The 17,362-nt window shown below is 44.2% G+C and overlaps 2 protein-coding genes across 4 annotated transcripts; one reads left to right on the top strand and one right to left on the bottom strand.

Annotated features, from left to right (window-relative positions):
* The first annotated feature begins 699 nt into the window (after positions 1–699).
* Positions 700–5,137, top strand: gfral (GDNF family receptor alpha like). 3 transcript variants are annotated; one of them, XM_057047345.1, is made up of 9 exons: positions 700–855; positions 1,053–1,172; positions 1,525–1,680; positions 1,830–1,886; positions 1,962–2,277; positions 3,858–4,117; positions 4,207–4,290; positions 4,633–4,714; positions 4,800–5,137. In XM_057047345.1, exons 1-9 carry the CDS (start codon positions 819–821, stop codon positions 4,867–4,869), a joined length of 1,182 nt encoding a protein of 393 aa, XP_056903325.1. In that variant the 5' UTR covers positions 700–818; the 3' UTR covers positions 4,870–5,137. The 3 variants fall into 3 exon arrangements, with proteins under 3 accessions (XP_056903325.1, XP_056903324.1, XP_056903326.1); XM_057047344.1 differs by having other exon boundaries at positions 1,827–1,886; XM_057047346.1 differs by having other exon boundaries at positions 1,827–1,886; positions 4,207–4,319; positions 4,800–5,014.
* A 1,301-nt stretch (positions 5,138–6,438) lies between these two features.
* Positions 6,439–17,080, bottom strand: hmgcll1 (3-hydroxymethyl-3-methylglutaryl-CoA lyase-like 1). The gene is made up of 9 exons (XM_057047362.1): positions 16,855–17,080; positions 14,494–14,571; positions 14,064–14,171; positions 13,709–13,804; positions 13,488–13,636; positions 13,063–13,126; positions 12,704–12,892; positions 7,645–7,770; positions 6,439–7,333 (listed from the first exon to the last, which is right to left on the bottom strand). The coding sequence occupies exons 1-9, from the start codon at positions 16,948–16,950 to the stop codon at positions 7,229–7,231; spliced, it is 1,011 nt and encodes a 336-aa protein (XP_056903342.1). The 5' UTR covers positions 16,951–17,080; the 3' UTR covers positions 6,439–7,228.
* Positions 17,081–17,362: the final 282 nt, after the last annotated feature.

Raw genomic sequence — 17,362 nt, 5'->3', positions numbered from 1 at the left:
AAATCATCTATGTATCTATCTATCTATCTATCTATCTATCTATCTATCTATCTATCTACTATCTATCTATCTATCTATCTATCTATCTATCTATCTATCTATCTATCTATCTGTTTCTGACCTTCATTGAGAGCATAATTAAAAATGAGAAATAGAGCATCTCAGTGTTTTTAACGTAGTCTGGAAGTAGAGATTTTTTCCACGTAGCATTCCTCGTCAGATTTTCCAGTTTAATTTAATCCCGTGAAACGAGACAAGCAGGAGTTTTGCAAGTCTGCAGCCTGCTTATGCTCCCGTGTGTAACCTGACTGGCCTGCAGGCTTCTCTTAATGCCAGCAGGAGCTAGAAGACTCAAGGGGACAAGGACACAGCAGAAGGCAATATCAAGAAGAATCTGGAGTTTACACATTGGGATGTTGTTTCTTTTGTCATCAGTATTGCAACAGTTTTTCATCATCTATAGATTGATGAAATTCATTTGTAATGTTGTGAAAGAAGCAGAGCTAAAAATGCATGTGTACCTTTAAACAAGATGAAGGCAGATTTTGCACGCTCCAAATCTATCCAGGTAAGTCACGTCTGATCCATTTTTAATGAGAGAACATATTTAGAAAAAACAATCATCCCCTCAGTGACGGCTGTCTGTGTTTCTATATTGCTCTGAATTGAATTGGAAAAATGTCATCTCCCAGTAAAGCTGTTACACCCTGGTGACTGTGGGAGGTGTAACTCGGTTTAAGTCCTGCCACTGTGTGACCAGAGCGACAGATCAGCTGCAGGAGAGCCTCCATCAGCCCGCAGCTTCCACTCTGGCCGCCATGCAGCTGATACGCCTCCGATCCGCAGTTCTGCTTGGTGAGTTCTGCTTTGTGATTTGAAAGTCTTTGACCTGAATAAGACTTTAACCTGCGCTTGTCATCTCTGTATCAGCTCAAAGCCTCCCCTCAGCGAGGGTCAGTCTAGGATCAATAGGATCTAAAGAAAACCTGTCCTTAAAATCCACGGCGCTTTGACGTTCCCTTGCCAACGATTGATGTATGCTTCTGTTTCAGGGATCGTTCTTCTTCACATACGCAGCAGCGTCGCACCACTTTCTGGCTGCCTGGCTTGGGTTGACTGTCTATCTGATTTATTCAAAAGTCAAGAGGCGTTTTACGGCGACACCTGTGGAGGTAAAGCCAACAGTAGTTCACCCTGTTCTGTCGCCTCAGGCTGGGGATGCTCTCTTCAGGTGGCATTATCCTGGCAAAGATTACATTTTCTTTGGAGGATCAGGACACAAGGCTCCAATTAAATTACACCTCAGCTGGAAAGCTTAAAGACAATGACCTGAGGGAATAGCCAGGAGCATAGTGTTATAAACTCTGTTAAATATGAATATGTGTACATTATGAATAAAAAGCCCTTCGTGAGTACAACTCATTTGTTTGTTGTATTTTATATGCTTCAGGTAAACAGCAGTAATTGCACAACCGGAAAATCCCTTTTCTTTTTGCTCCTCCCTGCTGTGTTTGTGTTATTCAGATAAAGGGTGCCAAATGAGCGGCTTTGAGGTTTGTAACTTGACCGTCCAGACTGCCCTGGACCGATTCCCATCTCTACGCGGGTGTGTGTGCGCCTGCCAGGAGGATCTTTGTGCTTCCACGCCAGCCGTGGTCACACAATGCCGCAGACAGGCAGGTGCAGTGCTCAGTAGTCTCTGAGATAAGCATTCACAGTTGAGATTACATTTTTGTTTACCAAAGGCGAACTGGTGTTTCCTGCATTGCCTGTTCTACTGAATGCCATTTTTTTGGGAGAATGTGCATCCTGTTATTTTTTCACAGCAGCTAGACAGAAGAGGAGCACGCTGCCGCGCTGGAAGTCAAGCAGTCTAATAGACTATGGTGCGTGTAGATGTCGGCTAATGTAATATAGATGTTACTAGACTGTTTTATTGCACGTGTTTCCTTATTTTTCAGTGTATCGTGGTGTTGGATCCTGCACGGACCGCGCGACGGTTTGCATTGGCGATGCAGTTTGCAACAGGTACCTAGCGCCTGTTCTTCAGGCCTGCAAGACGGACCAGTGTCAGCCTGATCGATGCCAGCAGGCAGCAAAGCGCTTCTATGGGAGCATGCCCAGCAATGTGGCTGAGATGCTGCTCATGTGCGAGTGCGAGGCTTCGGATCAGAGCTGCACGAATATGAAAACTGCCCTGCACGGCAGCACATGCGGCGGAGATACCAGGATGTGCCAGGATATGATCTACGATTGTGTTGAAGACGACAACTGTGGGTAAGACCTGCTTTTCCCTCTGGATTAATCACAACACTACAGCAGAAAAATGACCTCAAACTGCTGTTTGTGCGCACGTGTTGAGTAAACTATGTTTGGAGGGGTCCCACCGGTCCCACCCCACCCTAGAGACAGGAATGGGTCCAAATGGAGAGAAAATTAATGCAGTTGTTTAGGAGCCCGATTGAAACCACACATGCAAAGAGGAAGCCTAAACAGTCCAGGAATATAGTGACTGGGATGGAGACCCTCTGCATCTAACAAACCAGACCCAGAGCACAACAGCCTGCTGGAGCACGGGCACAGACAAAAGTTGCTGTAAAGTCCCGGTAAGCATCTGACGCTCTGCTGCAGGAGGGTTATTTCAGCTCAGGCAAAGAGCAATCACGGCGCCGAGGAGCCATCTGGCTGCAGCTGAGTCTCAGCGGAGCTAAATGAGCTGGCACATTTCTATATTCTGTTACTTTCATCTCTGTTTCTGGCCTTCTTACTTTTCTTTCAATTGGATCTCTCCAATGTATCTCCCAGAATGTATCGAATAAGCTATATGGCCCTCTGATCAAAGACAAATGTGAGAATAAGGGTGCATCAGGAAAAATGACCGTCGTCTTGTGTGAGTGCGTGTGCGAGCGCATGTGTGCGTGTGAAATGCATCCATTAGTACTGAAATTCCAGTTTCTTTATTCCCACGATGTTTCTTCCTGTTTCGTTTTTTTTCCTCTCTCTTTTTGCTCTGTATTTGTTGGAACTAATTTAATCCCACAAATGCTTTCAGGAGCTTAAACAAAAAAAGTGCAGCTGTAAAAAAAAAAAGAAAAAACATCAACCCCCATCTTTATATATAAAGAGAAGAAGGCCGACATTTGCATTTTATAAATCTATGCAAATGAATAAAATGTGATCCAATTTTGAATTTAAAAAAATGCATTTAGAAAAAAAAAATTGAGGAAAATTTAGGATTTTTTATTTTTTTTTAAAAACTTATTTACCTTTATTAATTTATTCCTCTGAATTGAATTGGACACCTACAGTTCCCAGTAAAGCTGTTACACCCTTAGCATGGGTCAGACAAAGGAACAAACAAAGGACAAAACCAAGAACAAAGCTGTTCTAGGTGGAATTCTGACTGCGGCTAAAAGCTTTTTGTTTGCTGCTGAAGGGGTCGAAGGCAGATTTTCTCTACGTGTGTCCAAAACACACAGATCTGTTATTCAGCATGATCCCAATTTCTATTTCCAAATATCGACAAGTAAAAATAAAAAAAGCTGTTTACTTAGTAAAAAAAAACAACAAAAAAAACCCACATCCATTTATGTTCACTGCCTCAAATCTTGCAATCTGCATTCTGACCAGTGGGGGCGCCAAATCACCACAAAAACGTTTAATATTCACTAGCACAGGTGATTATGAACAATCTACCCAGCTCTCAAAAGGTGAACTTCCATGTTAAATGAATTAATTTTGCAGTTAAACATCTGGAAGAATTTTGTAAGTTTGTAGAGCTTTATTATTACATTACATTAGCTTTCCGTTAGTGACATTCAATGTCAGCGAGTAAGATATTTACTCTCTTTGGACAGAGATAGGTTAAAAACTTTCCAAATCAAATGCTGGAGCTCTGGAGAAGTAGAATGCAGCGACAGCGAACTTGGACAAGGTGAATGCTGGGCTGACATGGATCCATCCCGCATCCTCGGCACCGATTCAGAATGTAAAGCGGCATTTTTTGCCACCGTGGGCACGCCACTACACCGCCCGTGCTCGTGCAAGGGGCAGCATGGTGAGCATCTCCTGAAGTGCAGCAAAATTCAGAGTGTGTTCCACAACAGATCGCATTTTGGTGAGTACGGGTTTGATCTCTAAGCAGTTCAGAGAGTTCAGAGGAATGAGTTCATTTTTCCCCTTTTTCCCCCTGCACCCATATTTCAGTGGAACCCTGGAAAAGTCCTTCCAAACTGCCTGAGGTTGATGACTCGGAGGCAGATCACGCACGGTCCAATGGAAAATATGCAGGCAGGTGGCAAAAGTGGTCATGCTGGAAGGTGATGAGACTGGGAAGATCATCACAGACCTTTGACCTGTGACAATTCAATACCTTTATTTTTGTTTCCATATAGAGTCTGAGCTTCCTGAATTTTTAAGTGTAATGTTGGTGTCTAAACAGCTGTTATCGAGCAGGATTATTCAGAAATGAAAATTTCATAATCTATAAGAAATTTCTTGTCACCACTTATAAGGATCCTTTATTCACGTGTTTTCCCCAGGTCGATATTTTTAGCAGATTTACGACACAACCAAAATCTATTTTTACGCTGTTGAAAATTTACTCTTATGTCGCTAATTTGATCTTTTCAGATTACCTTCTGTTGCCTTTCGCTGCTGTGTTGCTGGTTGGGATTGCTATATTACTGCCTCTAACTCTGATGAGTAAAATATGGTGAGTCAAAGAACATGCCTCCCTTTTAAAGCCGTCGCCTTTCTTCAGTCATCTTTCTCATCTTCTGGCGTCTTTTGTCTTGCAGGATGTTAAAAAGGAGAGAGGAAAAACTCTGTCAGCATCCTGAGAAAAGCGACTGTGTCATAATGATCTAGTTCTCACCCTGATTCAGTTTGACAGTCACCTCCTGCTGCCAATCAAAGCTGATGTTATCTCCTATTTTCACGAGTTCTATTAATCTTTAAATGGAAGATCTGAAATGACTGACGGTTTTGCTGTCACATTCAGGTAACCTGTTCTGCAAATTCATTGATGCTGAATTCCACTTTCAGCAGCGACTCTTGTCTGTGATCATGTTTAAAACATAGGAAGGTTTTAAGGTGGTCCATTTTCATTCAACCAAATAAAACGCTTATACCTGGAGGACGTGTCGGATCTGTTGCGAGTTCATTGATTTTGTGGCAGAGATGACGAGAGGAAAAATCTGAGCTTATCAAACCAGTCCAGGCTGCGGTGTCACAGCAGGGGGCAACTGACTCATGAGCTGTGGAGCCGCAGGTGAGTCCGCCGCTCACTCACAACGGGCTTAACGAGTAACGAGCAAACAATGCGAAGGAGAAATCAAATGTTAGTGTGTCCACCGTGTTTTGTGAACTATTCGCCTGGAATCTCACCCGATATCCCACCTGACAACTCACAAATTGACCAGGAAAACAGAAACCTTTAGAAACTAAAAGGAAAACAATAAAAAGGCGACCAAGAGTCCCGTCGGCTGCAGAATAAAACTGCTTCCTTGGTTGGTTAAAATAGCCCCTAACGAGGAGACACATGTCCATGTGGTTTAATAACCTGTGCTGCAGCGAGCTGGCGTTGTGCTGTTGATTCACATCTCAGAACAGAGATGTTCTGAGGCTTTTGTCAGACACATTTGGTCTGAAACACATGCAGACGCCTCTTCAGCACCCGTCGCTTCCTTTGCTGAGCGTCCGCTGGCTGTTGCCAGCTCCACCATCCACGTCAGACAGATGAAAGAGCAAACTCGCAGTGCATCAAATGATATTTTCTGTAATTAGCCTTTGACCAGAGTCAGCATCTGAGGCGTGAAGATGAAACGATCACTTTGATGAACTCTCCCTGCGTCGAACGTTTTAGTTCATAGCACACGTGTCCCTTTCTCTTTTTCACCCACAACTCTTCCTGAAGTTTCTTTTCTTGTTACCAACCTGGACTTTATTTGTCCTCTTTGAGTTTTGAAGTCACCTGATGTTTTTACTGTGTGTTTTACTCCCACCGGACATCATTAGAGGCTTGAATTTTCTTTGGAGCTCTCAGAAAAGTGCTCAGAAAAGCGATCCCCTCCATCCTGATGGAACATCGTTTAGTTTGGTGTGATTGCTGCCATGCAAAGGTGGCTAATTTTAGCATGGCCTTTTCTCCCCAGGTATCAGAGAGAGTTTTTCCTTCTTCCAGAGTTGAAATTATAATATAATTATAACACTTTTCAGGATTTCAACCCATTAAAAACTTGTGGCTGCAAGGAGATTGCCATATTTTTAAACCTCATTTGCAAATGGGCCAATTTTGCTCAAATATTTAATCAAAAAATCTTGTTGTTCAAACTCTCCTAATGATCCTCCCCACTCTCATTACCAAATTCAAATGTGATATCCGGCTGGAATTTCGAGCAATTTGCACAATTCAGAAAAAAATAAAGCAAAACGTGCTTTTAGATCCTGTTGTCATTGTTCTCTTATTTATTTTACAGACAGCAAAGCGAGCACAGACAGAAGCACCATTAAAAACAATCAGTCAATCAAGCTTGCTTGAGAAGATGCTCACACGCACCGCCCTACATACAGAAAGAGGAAAATATTTCTTTTCAGCAATCAAGAGGCACTTCTCCAGCGAAGCTGAGGGCCCCACAAACTCTTCAGAGATTGCCTTTAAATTTTTCTGTGGCATCTAGGAACTTCAGATTAGACTGCCAGTTTATTTCCCCCCACGGAATTTGCCAGAAGCAGACTTTGGGAACGCCTTCAGAGAAATAAAGTGCACAAGTGTTTTGCAGAGGGGTTTTTCTTCTTCTTCTTCTGCTTCGTGATCAGTTCATCATCACAAGTGTTTGGTTTCGCATGGATGAGACAACAGTGGGCTCAGACGTGAGCCAACACATAAATGCTTATCACTGCTTTGTGAGGTGGACGGGGCCAAAGACACGAGTCGATTTCTAGTTTTTGTTGTTGATTCACAAAGACAGCCATTGTCACAGACTGGAGATAATCATCGAATACATCCTGGGATGTTAATTGTGTGCAAAAATACAGCGCAATAATGGACTATGAAAGAGCAAAAAAACAGATTCCCGCTGATCTCGACACATTAAACACAGCATTTGGATTGCAGTAATCGATGTCTGATGAAGATATAATTCACTTTTGAAGGCATAGCAACACATCAGGGAGCCCGCAGCAGCAACAGGGGAGGAAAACAGATACTAAAGTTGTCTCTCCTGAATCACAGCCCGTCGCCTCTGGCCTGGGCAACCTTGGAATTTGTCTTTCGCTGTAGAGCGCAGCAAATAAAATCCCCAGCTTCTATAACTTTGGCCAGATTCACACCCTGCAGAAACAATGAAGCGCAGTTACAACATGACACCTTTTATTAGTCCAAATAGGGCCAAAGTGGACAAAGGCGTGCAACAAGTGATGCAGAGCTGAGCCGCAGTGACGGTCTTCGGCCACCAGGGGTAGGAGTTGCTAAATAAATTGCTCCTGAGTTGGCACATGCATCACTGGGGGCTCCGTGCAAGCAGAATGAAACCACTAATATCGTAAAAGATATATACCTGGAGCTGTGTGTTTGCAGAACCAGCTGTTTATGTGAATGAGCTCTACTTGACTGATGTGTCAGGATAAGAAAGACATACTTACAGTTTCAATGCCCATGCCATTGAGCATGTAGAGAACGTCCTCTGTTGCAACGTTTCCAGATGAGCCTTGAGCGTACGGGCAACCTCCCAGGCCAGCTACCGCGGAATCGACCACACAGATCCCCATCTGCCAAAGCACACACACACACACACGGACACATTCAGGGCCTCCGCTCAGGTACTGTCCAGGAACTGCAGTCCATGTTCTGTCGGGCAGTTCTGCTCTACTGCACTCATGTATTTCAGCTGTTGGGGAAGAACTGTGGCCTCATGTCTCAGCGATGAGTGGGCACAGCCGCAGGACGGCACACTCATCCTCCTCAGCCGCCTAAACCACTCCTGCGACATAATTACCGCCTGGATCACTTGAAACTGTAGATCCGCGTTTGGGATTCTTCTGTTTTTTTGTGTTTTAACAGCACTGCTGATCCCTCACACCCAAAGATTCTTATTGCTACAAAGAAAGTAGTAAAAAAAAATATATAAAAAGTTACTACAGCCCTTTCAGCTGAGGATATTTGTGCACTTGCTGCAAAGAAGAGCTCAAACTTAAATATTAGACTTATTAATTCACAAAAAGCAAAAGCAACTCCATTAAGAAGAAAACCATTTGTGTGGAATTCAAGGGGAAAATATCCCGATATTGGGAATGCTGCTTTATTTAACAACTTTCCTATTGTGGCAAATCCAAACATTAGCTGTGGAAGCAGTCTGCTGTTATTATTTGTGGGATACCCCCCACTTCCCTCTTCTTTGTTCTTTTGTTTTACATTGTAGCTAAAATCTTAAAATCTCTTGATTTGTTAGCTCCTATTGATATATTTGTTTCATTTCTCCAGCTCAATGCTGCCCACATAAACATAAACTGTGGTGTAGTTGATGACCACAATTAAAAAAAGATGAACTCATAAAAAGATGAAGGCAGACCTTTAAGATTTCAGAGTCATTATGGACTAAGGTCTCTGGATCTTTTCCACATGTCCCTGTCATGAGAATATTAAAGATGTTTTCCAGCTTCCATGGCTAAGCCAGATGTCAGAGGCTCCCACAGAGAGGCTAAATGAACACGCCGATCCTCTCAGTGGTATCTGCTCACGAGGGCGTTCCAGCCAGGCTAAGCCAGCTAAATTAAGATCCTTCGCTGTCTTTATTTAAACAATGTTGCTAATTGGTTGTTGTCGTTTTCTTTCTCCAGCCCCCCTCCAAAAAAAAAGAAAAAACCCAGCTCCTTTCAGTGGACGTCTGAGCCGGCCATAATTGCTGTTTATATTGGCACCGCAACGGGAGGAGCAGGGGTGGGAGGAGGAGGAGATCTTCTCAGGGGTGTGTGGTGCACAGGATTTCCAGACCTTGGTGAGAGCCAGAGACGGATATTGTACGAGGCAGATTTTTTTTTGTAGTGTAAACACAGAGTTGTAATCTACCGCGCCAATCCTCTCACTTTCAGCTGCTAACCACCTAGGGCCAAGGGTCCTTGGCATAGTGTTTCCTAGAGGAACAAAACACTCCTTGAGCAGCCCGCCTCGCGCCTCCGGACGCTAATCGTGCAGGAACTGGTGGTCAGCAGCTTCGCCTTGCCAGCACTCAGTTAGCTTCACACTACCCAGAAACCAGATGTGACCGCCGTGCTGAAAAAGCCATATTCAGGACCGTAGGAAAACAATACATTCCTGGATAAAGACACACTTATAAAATGGCATGATTTGGCATAATCTTGTTGACGTTTTTCACTCCAAGTGGACGGGACGGAGACGGACGTGCCCCCGGTGTGGTTTTCCAATTGCGTCACAGAGAGAGCGTGCCTTACGAGGCAGCGGTGTTTCAGCCACGGCCACATAAACCAAGACGTCCAAAGATCCAGTGCTGACACATATATCACCTCTTCCCAGGAAACCATAAATAAGCCGAGTGTAGCGCAAAGCCCACATAATGGAGGGCAGCTACAGCACCGGAGGGGGAACATCAAGATTAACTTTTTTTTCTAGGCGCGATGCTTTTTAACTTCACAGATCTGTAATAGTGCGTCTGTAGCTGTGGTCTCCGCTTCCTCTTCTACCGTATTTGATGGATTTACTCAGCTTAAAAGGCTGTGTTGCGTGGGTCAGAGTTGGCGTTCGCTTAATCTAGTCAAGATTTAGGAAAGACAGTAAAACAGCGGCACAGGCTGGTGTGGTAACCCCCCAACTACAGGTCACAGGTGATCCACTGATCAACGGAGACCTGTCCCCTAACGTGACAGCGAAAAGCCATCTGCTTTCTGGTAATTGCTGATTATTCATGATCAAGACTCACAAATCAAGATGAGGGAAAACACCCGTCATTTAGCCCACTGATATACTGGATTTACTGGATATACTGGAAGAGACCAGACTGAACTCAGCTGTACCACAAATGCAGAGAAACGCAACCTTACTTTTTACTGTTTCTGGTCTGCTTTCATGGACAACAAACCGCTGAAACTGTATCTGAAAATGTTGTTGACATGTCAATTTTAAAACATATTTGGTCTGCATGTAGATACTGTACACAGTGATTGTTTGGGTTGTATTCAATCAGTGCCGTCTCTGTATTTCTCTTGTAATAAGCTTTCATAAATCCCGATGCAGTCGTGCGTGAGTGCAGCTGTCTGCGCTGTACTCAGGGTTCATCGTAGCGTAATGTTGTTGTTTACTCCAGACTGAGCACACTTCCAGGCAGCAGATCGTTTCACCGTTACCAAAACACCGCGGTCCCCTCGGCCCATCGCGGTTGAACATTTCCTTACGGAAAGACCACAAACACTACTGAAGGTTCCCTTTGTTGCTCAGAGGGAAAGAAAATCCCGTAGATAAACAGGTCACGCTGAATAACCCAGCATGTGGGAGTTAAAAAGTACACCCGAACTACGGCTAAGAGTAAATCATTTTTCTTGCCAAGCCTGTGAAATCTAAGTGCGTACGATGTCATTGTGTGACCTGTCAGGAGCAGGTTATTCACCCACCCCCGGACCTCCTGGGGGGAAAAAGAAAGAAAAGGTACAAAGACAGAGGAATGTCTTTATCGGCAACAATAGGGGTGACTCGGAGATGGCAGCGCTGGGGGAGTTCATTTCTCTCCCAGTTGGTGGTGTGGGCTTCTGGCACTCAGGAGAGATAAAAAAGAATTGTGATAAAATCTTTCATTTCCATTTTGTTTAAGCATTCCAGGCTTTTTTTTTTCCTGCGGTCACGTGACGGCTGCATTCTTTCAGAACAAGTCCAGGCTCACATTTAGGTTTTGGGTAGATTACACGCGGACGCAGCCGAGTCCTGTGGCACCGCCGATAATCAGGAGGAAGCGCTGGTTTTGGGAGCAACTCCACCCACGGTGTTTTGTATCCTGACAGAGTGCGTTAGGAAGTACAACCAAGTGCAATAAATATTTCACCCTGACAGCACAGACCGCCACACGGAAATATTACAGTTCTCAGAGACAGTTGTCTACTTATTAAAGACGGCAAAAGAAAAACATGCAGCGGCATCAAGTGTGTGGAGGTTTTTTCCATGGAGCATAAAGAACGAAAGCTTTCCTCAACATGTCCGACCAACACATGGCTCCAAATGTTACCCCTGGGTCCAATAGGACCCTGGGTAGCATTTCCTACATTAGCACCCTGCTGTGCAGGTTAAGGTTTATGGGTAATGGAGGAAGGGATCGGTTTCACCCACCAACTCTACACTTATTTTACTCACATTTACAGTTTCTTCTATATACAGCATCAATTACACTGAAATAAACTGCAGTAATTACAAGCTGTGGAGTGTTATTACATATACAGACATGGGTAATTTGTTGTAACTGGGTTTCTGGTCACAAAGCCACAGGATCCCCTGACAGACAATAACACCTGATTCCCTAATCTACAGTTTTAAAGAAAGCAAATTTCAGAACATGGTTGATGTCCTTGTGGCCTGAAAATAAGGAAAGTCTGTAATTTGAAAATAATTCCAGCAGTCTTTGCTGGTCCTGAGTGATGCCAGCTTTAATTAGCACACGATAGAGGATATTAGAAGTTTCTAGAGCTGGGTCGGCAGCTGCAGCACCATTTGTGGCATATTCGGGGTCGGTGAATGAAAGGGCAGTTTTCCACCGGGCCTTAAATGCATCATTGTCAGAGAGTTCAACAGCTAAATGACAGATGAGTAAGAAGCCCCCCGGGGGCCCGTCCATCTACCTAGCTCTCAGCCGCTTTGTCCAACAGACACCAAATAGGTGAGCCTTTGTCCTGACCCCCTCACATCTGCTCACCCCCCGATGCCGTTCTTCCTCTGTGCTCCAGAGACAGCCGTATCTGTGTCGCTTCGGTTTTATGTCTGGATTTATGTTCGTTTGCAGAGAAAGAGAAAACACCCCTGATTGCAGCATTTCCACTGAATTGTGCATTTTTTGCCAGCTTTGCAGAAACAGAAAGCATCACTGTAACAGTTTTCCATCAATATGTGTTCTGTGATGGGAAATATCTTATGGTTATTAAGATTCTGGGCGTATTTTCAGCGGGGAGTTTGTGAGACGGCTTAGATCATGTTTCTGAATGCCCCTCCTTCTTTTTGACTGATAGTTCCTGTGTTTTTCAGCGTTTCATTGTGACCTTCACATTTGCCTTGCGCTGCCTCACAAACAGACGGTGCATTCATGAAACCACAGGTTGTCCGGGAATTTGCAGGTTGATTCACCCGTCAGTCCAGACAACAAACACAGTGGCTTTGATGAACACAGATTCCAGTCAGAGCTGGATGAGCTGGCCCTAAATTCATTTGAGGACTGGAATTTAATTGTCTTTTGTTTAGGTCAAGTGAAAAACAAACTGTAAAAAAGAAATATATATAAATGTATTTCTCCAACAGAATGATTATAATCTTTGGAGGGAGCTGGAACTTTCTTGGAGAGAAGGCCAACACTTACAGATGCTGATAGCTCCAGATGCTAATTTGTCCTATATAATCTGACCTGGACATCCTTTCAAACTGTTGCTACGGAAACAATATAGAGTATACGATACTGTTTAATTTTTTATCAAGACAGCCCATCTTTTCTGTTCTCACCTGGAGAGCAGTCAGGATGTTGGGGAGAGCTTGCCCATAAGTGTCGTGGCAGTGAACGGCTAAAGCGTTAGCGGGCACCTCCTTCATCACACTCTGCAGCATCTTAAGCATGGAACCTGGGGTTCCAACTCCAATTGTGTCCCCCAGGGAGATCTCATAGCAGCCCATTCCATATAATCTCTTTGCTACCTGGGGGGGAAAAGTAAAAAAATAAAGTAAATACACCTTTGATGTTGAGCTAAGTTAGTTTAAAGCAGCATGGTGCCGCAAACACCACGTGTTGATGGTTACGGCACCATCATCTCCACCTTATAACAGCTTTAATAAATGTTGTGGTGTAAGGCGAATGCACAAGTTACCTCAGCAACTTTGGAAGGTTCCATGTGTCCTTCATAGGGGCATCCCAGGGCGCAAGAAATGTATCTGAAAGGTTACAACTCTTATGAGCGTGTGAAGACATCATCTGTTGGTATTTCACACTAGGAACCTCACTTTCCCAGTATCTTCTTAACTGCTCAACTATTAATCATCAAAAACAAATCTTAAAGAGTTACAAATATTTGTGTGACCTCAAAATTGACTGCTGGTCGAAATGTTGATTCCGTGAAGTTGGTTAATGGTCAATTCTGGACCGCCTGGACCAAATGAATAAAACTTTATGATATAATCTGAATTTTTGCCAGATTTTCCATCATCCTATTTAGTTTAAACATAAAGGCTCTAATTGATATCAACTCCATAAAAAGAGAGGACTATTGGGACCTTTCACAATAAGAGCACTAACCCACGCACAGGAATCTTCTGCTCTTTGGCTGCGTTGATCACATCCTGGAACCTGAGCATGCTCTCATCAATAGTGCAGTTAATATTCTTTTTACTGAATGTTTCCGACACCGACCCAAACACCGCCACCTCACTGGCACCCGCTGCCACCTAAAAGCAGAAGAGACAAATCCAATGGAAGTGTGTTCACCCAACTGGATGCATTAGAGATCGAGGACCTACGGCGTCTCGGAAGCCTTGGATGTTAGGTGTCAAGACAGGATACTGGACATGAGGGGCCCTCTGGATTCCTCGAAGCACATCTGTGTGGTCCGCCATCTGCACAGAGGAGCCAAACACGTGGGGTATAGACCCGTTAGCAACACAACAAACCTGCTACAGCCTGCATTCTTCATTGAAAGTGGTTTTAGACAGGAAAAGCGACGCAGACGACTCAAACCGAGTGGACAAAATATTCAAGGTAAAAGCAGACGTGGGTCCGACAAATGGAGAGTTTCCTCTGGGCCTCTGTAGACCCGGAAAAGAGAATAATAAATGGCTCAGTGCTTGTTCCGTTTGTACTAAGAAGACGTATTACCTGCGGTACCCACTTTGAAGAGACAAAACTGGTGGCCTCGATCACAGGCAGACCTGATCCGGAAAGCATGTCTATCAGCTGGATTTTCACCCCCGTCGGAAGTATTTCCTGAGGAAGAATGAGACTGAAACAGCTTGAACTGGCTTTAAAGGGAGGTGGAACCTGCCGGCGGGAACAGTCGCGTCTGCCTTTTTAATTTGTGTGGGTCCATTTTTTGTGGTCAGTGCAATCAGTGGAGGCCCCAGGTGTGCGGCAGGAAGGTGGTAAAGCGGTGACGGATGAAGTGCAACGATCCAAATGAGTCATCCTGCTCTGATTCCGATGTAAAACATGTGTTCCTGACAATTACGGCACATCTCAGGTTCTATCTCAGGTTTGCACAATGTCAAGATGCACGTAAATTACATTTGTGGCTGAAGAGAGGAGATACCTTTTCATTTTGAAGTCCGTCTCTGGGGCCCACTTCCACGACTTTCACAAACTTTGGATACTCGTGTCCTGAGAGAGTCTGTCGGAGACGTAAATAATGAGGGAAAGAACGCCAGTCAAGGAGACACCGAGAGCAGGCCATGAATCATCCGTTTATCATGGGATGCTGCAGAGCATGTTACTGCCAACAGGCCCCGCTGTGCCTGAAACCTGAGAACCAAAGCTCACGTCTGTCGTCGCAAACTGGAGATGTGTCATGAACTCCAGGGTTGAGAACAACTTCAGCTGAGCCACAAGGGGAATTTTTGTAGTCTGCATTTCATCCTTTTAACCCTCAATTGTAAAATACAAAGTTTCAGGTTTATATACTGTAGATGAGCTCTGAAACTGAATGAGAGATATTTGAAAGTTACTACAATGTAGGCCAAAAAGCACTCATTTTTAGCACCAATTTGCCTTTTTTTTATTTTAGATTTTATGTTCATTTAATCCAGAAATACATCAGTACAAGTTAAATGTAATGTAGGCCATGAACATTTCAGACAGTTTCAGACAGAGAACAGCGTTTTGAAATGAGCTGCTCTCCTCACTTTTGTGTCCACAGATGTCTGAAATCCCCGGTTGGCTAATTTCATTTTTTCTCCTACTGATTGATAAATACAAAATACTCGCTGGCCATTTGTTGATGTTCTATTGTGTCATTTAACTTTAATTACTAATAATTTGCATCGTTTGTACCTTCACACATGCGACCCCAAAGGATGATGGGATATATTTCGTGGCACATCTGTTGGTGATAAAAAACAGATGTGATATCCAATCGTTTTGTAGCTCAGTTGGTCTTTTTGAGGCTATTTGACCAACTTCTTTGCTTACTTTAAATGGGTCGAGAACAAATTTAGATCACTTTGGTTGGAACGATAAAAGTTACAGTACAATCTGAAACGAGATAATCAGCCATTGGACAGCGGAGACCTCTGTCAGCTAGCTCATTTCCCCACATATTGTGACACGGCCAAAACTATCGCTGCAATTATTGGGATACATTCAGTGAGTTTGTCTGGCACCGCATTTGGCTCGTCTTGCATTTGAGGGTGAGCCTCAGTGAAAGGATCGCTGATTGAGGTGGCAGATTATAGACTGATTCTGATTAGAGAATCAAGGTGCCTGGAGAGAGAAATCTGAGTTTCCTTCTTTTAATGGGGGTTGAACAGCTTAAAAACAAGCAGCTCATTTCCCCGCATGCGACTAACACCCAAAACAGCCTTGTGCGTGTTCATGTGGGGGCAGCAGGTGTGTGTGTGTGTGTGTGTGTGTGTGTGTGGAAGGGGGGGGTCCTCTCATCCTTTAATAGAGGAACCTAAAGATAACTGTACAATTTAACAAGTAACTTATATACAGTATATATTGACACTAGAATAGAATGTTACAGAATATAGCATGTTGCTTTGTGATCAAACGTTCATCAAGATCAGAAGGTCAAAGTTCCCCAGGAAACCAGAACCTCACCCAAATTTAAGGTGCGGTTTCTTGGCCCGTTGTCAACATTTTCCTCAAGATTTCATTAAATCCATCCACAACCAAATTAAATTGCTAACAGCCACCGGCTGTCACGTCACCCTTCCTGCAGATGGTAATAAAGTCGACGCAGTGGCAACCAGAAATGATGCTGCTTGTCAAACCAGTCATGGTTCCCCTGGTCTCCGTAGGGTTCATCGTCCCTCCATGTGCAATTTTTGGGAGGTGGGCGACACATCTGCAGCTTTCAGTTGCAGAAGCTACTCAAATAAAGCTTAAATTGGTCTCGAGGGAGCATCAGTCGGCAGTTGAGATTAAGTACATGAGGTTCACAGAGGTCCTAGACAGCCCTACATAATGGCTGCTGTTGGGTCCCCTACACAGAGTATTGGGGGGGATTTCAGACAGCGTCCGTGACACCACCAGTTTGAAAGGTCACTTCCTATATGTTGCTGAGGGACTTAATGTGTGAAGTTAATAAACTAGATAAGGTTATAAGACATGTAAAGTGAACACTGCACTCTTTAAATATTATAAATGAAGTGCATTTCTTTAAAAATCTCGTATTCGCTTACACAGAGTATATCTACTATAGCATAAATTATGGAACCTGTTTACTCAGAAAGGGTACAAAGACAACCTGATTAATCCAGCACAAGGCAGTAGATGCATTAATATTTCTGCATGCATGCATAGTTAAGAATCCCATGCTCTATGCATTTGTTTGACTGTTACATAAGCCGCCAGCAGCATCGGTGGACGGCTGCTGCAGCCGCTGCCACAGGGGAGTCATGTGGCAGCGCATGTGCAGCAGATAAGCAGCAGCAAGAAAAGCAACGCCCACCTTCTCCTCTAGCAGCCAGCGTCTCAGCCACGGGTAGTCCTGGACGAGTTGCTCAGAGCTCAGGCAGTGCTTGATCGTGTCGGGTGCGTTACCCATCCAAAGAACGGCGTCGAGCAAACGCAGCGGATCAATATGCTAAAGCGGGGCCTGGACACTGACAGGCCTTTGCTGCGTGATGAGACGGCTGCAGAGGATGACTGCAGACCCGGGAGTGGGAGTCGGATGTTGCCATGGCGACATCCTGCCAAGGGAGGGGAGCAGAAGAGAAAAGGGGGGAGGGATTATGTAATGTAAATGGGATGGCATTTTCTGGCCCAAGTCACTAATAACTGTAGGGGAATTTTAATCAGCGTGCAGTAAAATATCCTTGGATCTTATGGAGTTGAATTCCCAGTTCCCGTGAGAATCGGAGGGAAAACGGCACGCTCTGATTTGATCTGCTGTGACCTCAACAGTTGAGGGGTTTCCACCGCCAGACGTGACACCGCTGCCAACGTCAACTGCACGG

The sequence above is a fragment of the Takifugu flavidus genome, chromosome 11 (assembly GCF_003711565.1).
Source record: "Takifugu flavidus isolate HTHZ2018 chromosome 11, ASM371156v2, whole genome shotgun sequence".
Classification (NCBI taxonomy): domain Eukaryota; kingdom Metazoa; phylum Chordata; class Actinopteri; order Tetraodontiformes; family Tetraodontidae; genus Takifugu; species Takifugu flavidus.
The sequence above is the reverse complement of the archived record's forward strand: the minus strand, read 5'-3'. Positions and strand labels throughout refer to the sequence as shown.

Excerpts from the sequence above, each read along its gene's own strand:
- hmgcll1 (XM_057047362.1), bottom strand. The coding sequence starts at position 16,950 with ATGGGTAACGCACCCGACACGATCAAGCACTGCCTGAGCTCTGAGCAA. Across the intron at positions 7,771-12,703 it reads ACATCCTGACTGCTCTCCAG|ATGGGGATCTGTGTGGTCGA; the intron begins GTGAGAACAGAA and ends GTGCTTTGGCAG. Across the intron at positions 7,334-7,644 it reads ATGGCATGGGCATTGAAACT|GGTGTGAATCTGGCCAAAGT; the intron begins GTAAGTATGTCT and ends TTGTTTCTGCAG.
- gfral (XM_057047344.1), top strand. The coding sequence starts at position 819 with ATGCAGCTGATACGCCTCCGATCCGCAGTTCTGCTTG. Across the intron at positions 1,173-1,524 it reads TTACGGCGACACCTGTGGAG|ATAAAGGGTGCCAAATGAGC; the intron begins GTAAAGCCAACA and ends TGTGTTATTCAG. Across the intron at positions 4,715-4,799 it reads ACTCTGATGAGTAAAATATG|GATGTTAAAAAGGAGAGAGG; the intron begins GTGAGTCAAAGA and ends TTTGTCTTGCAG.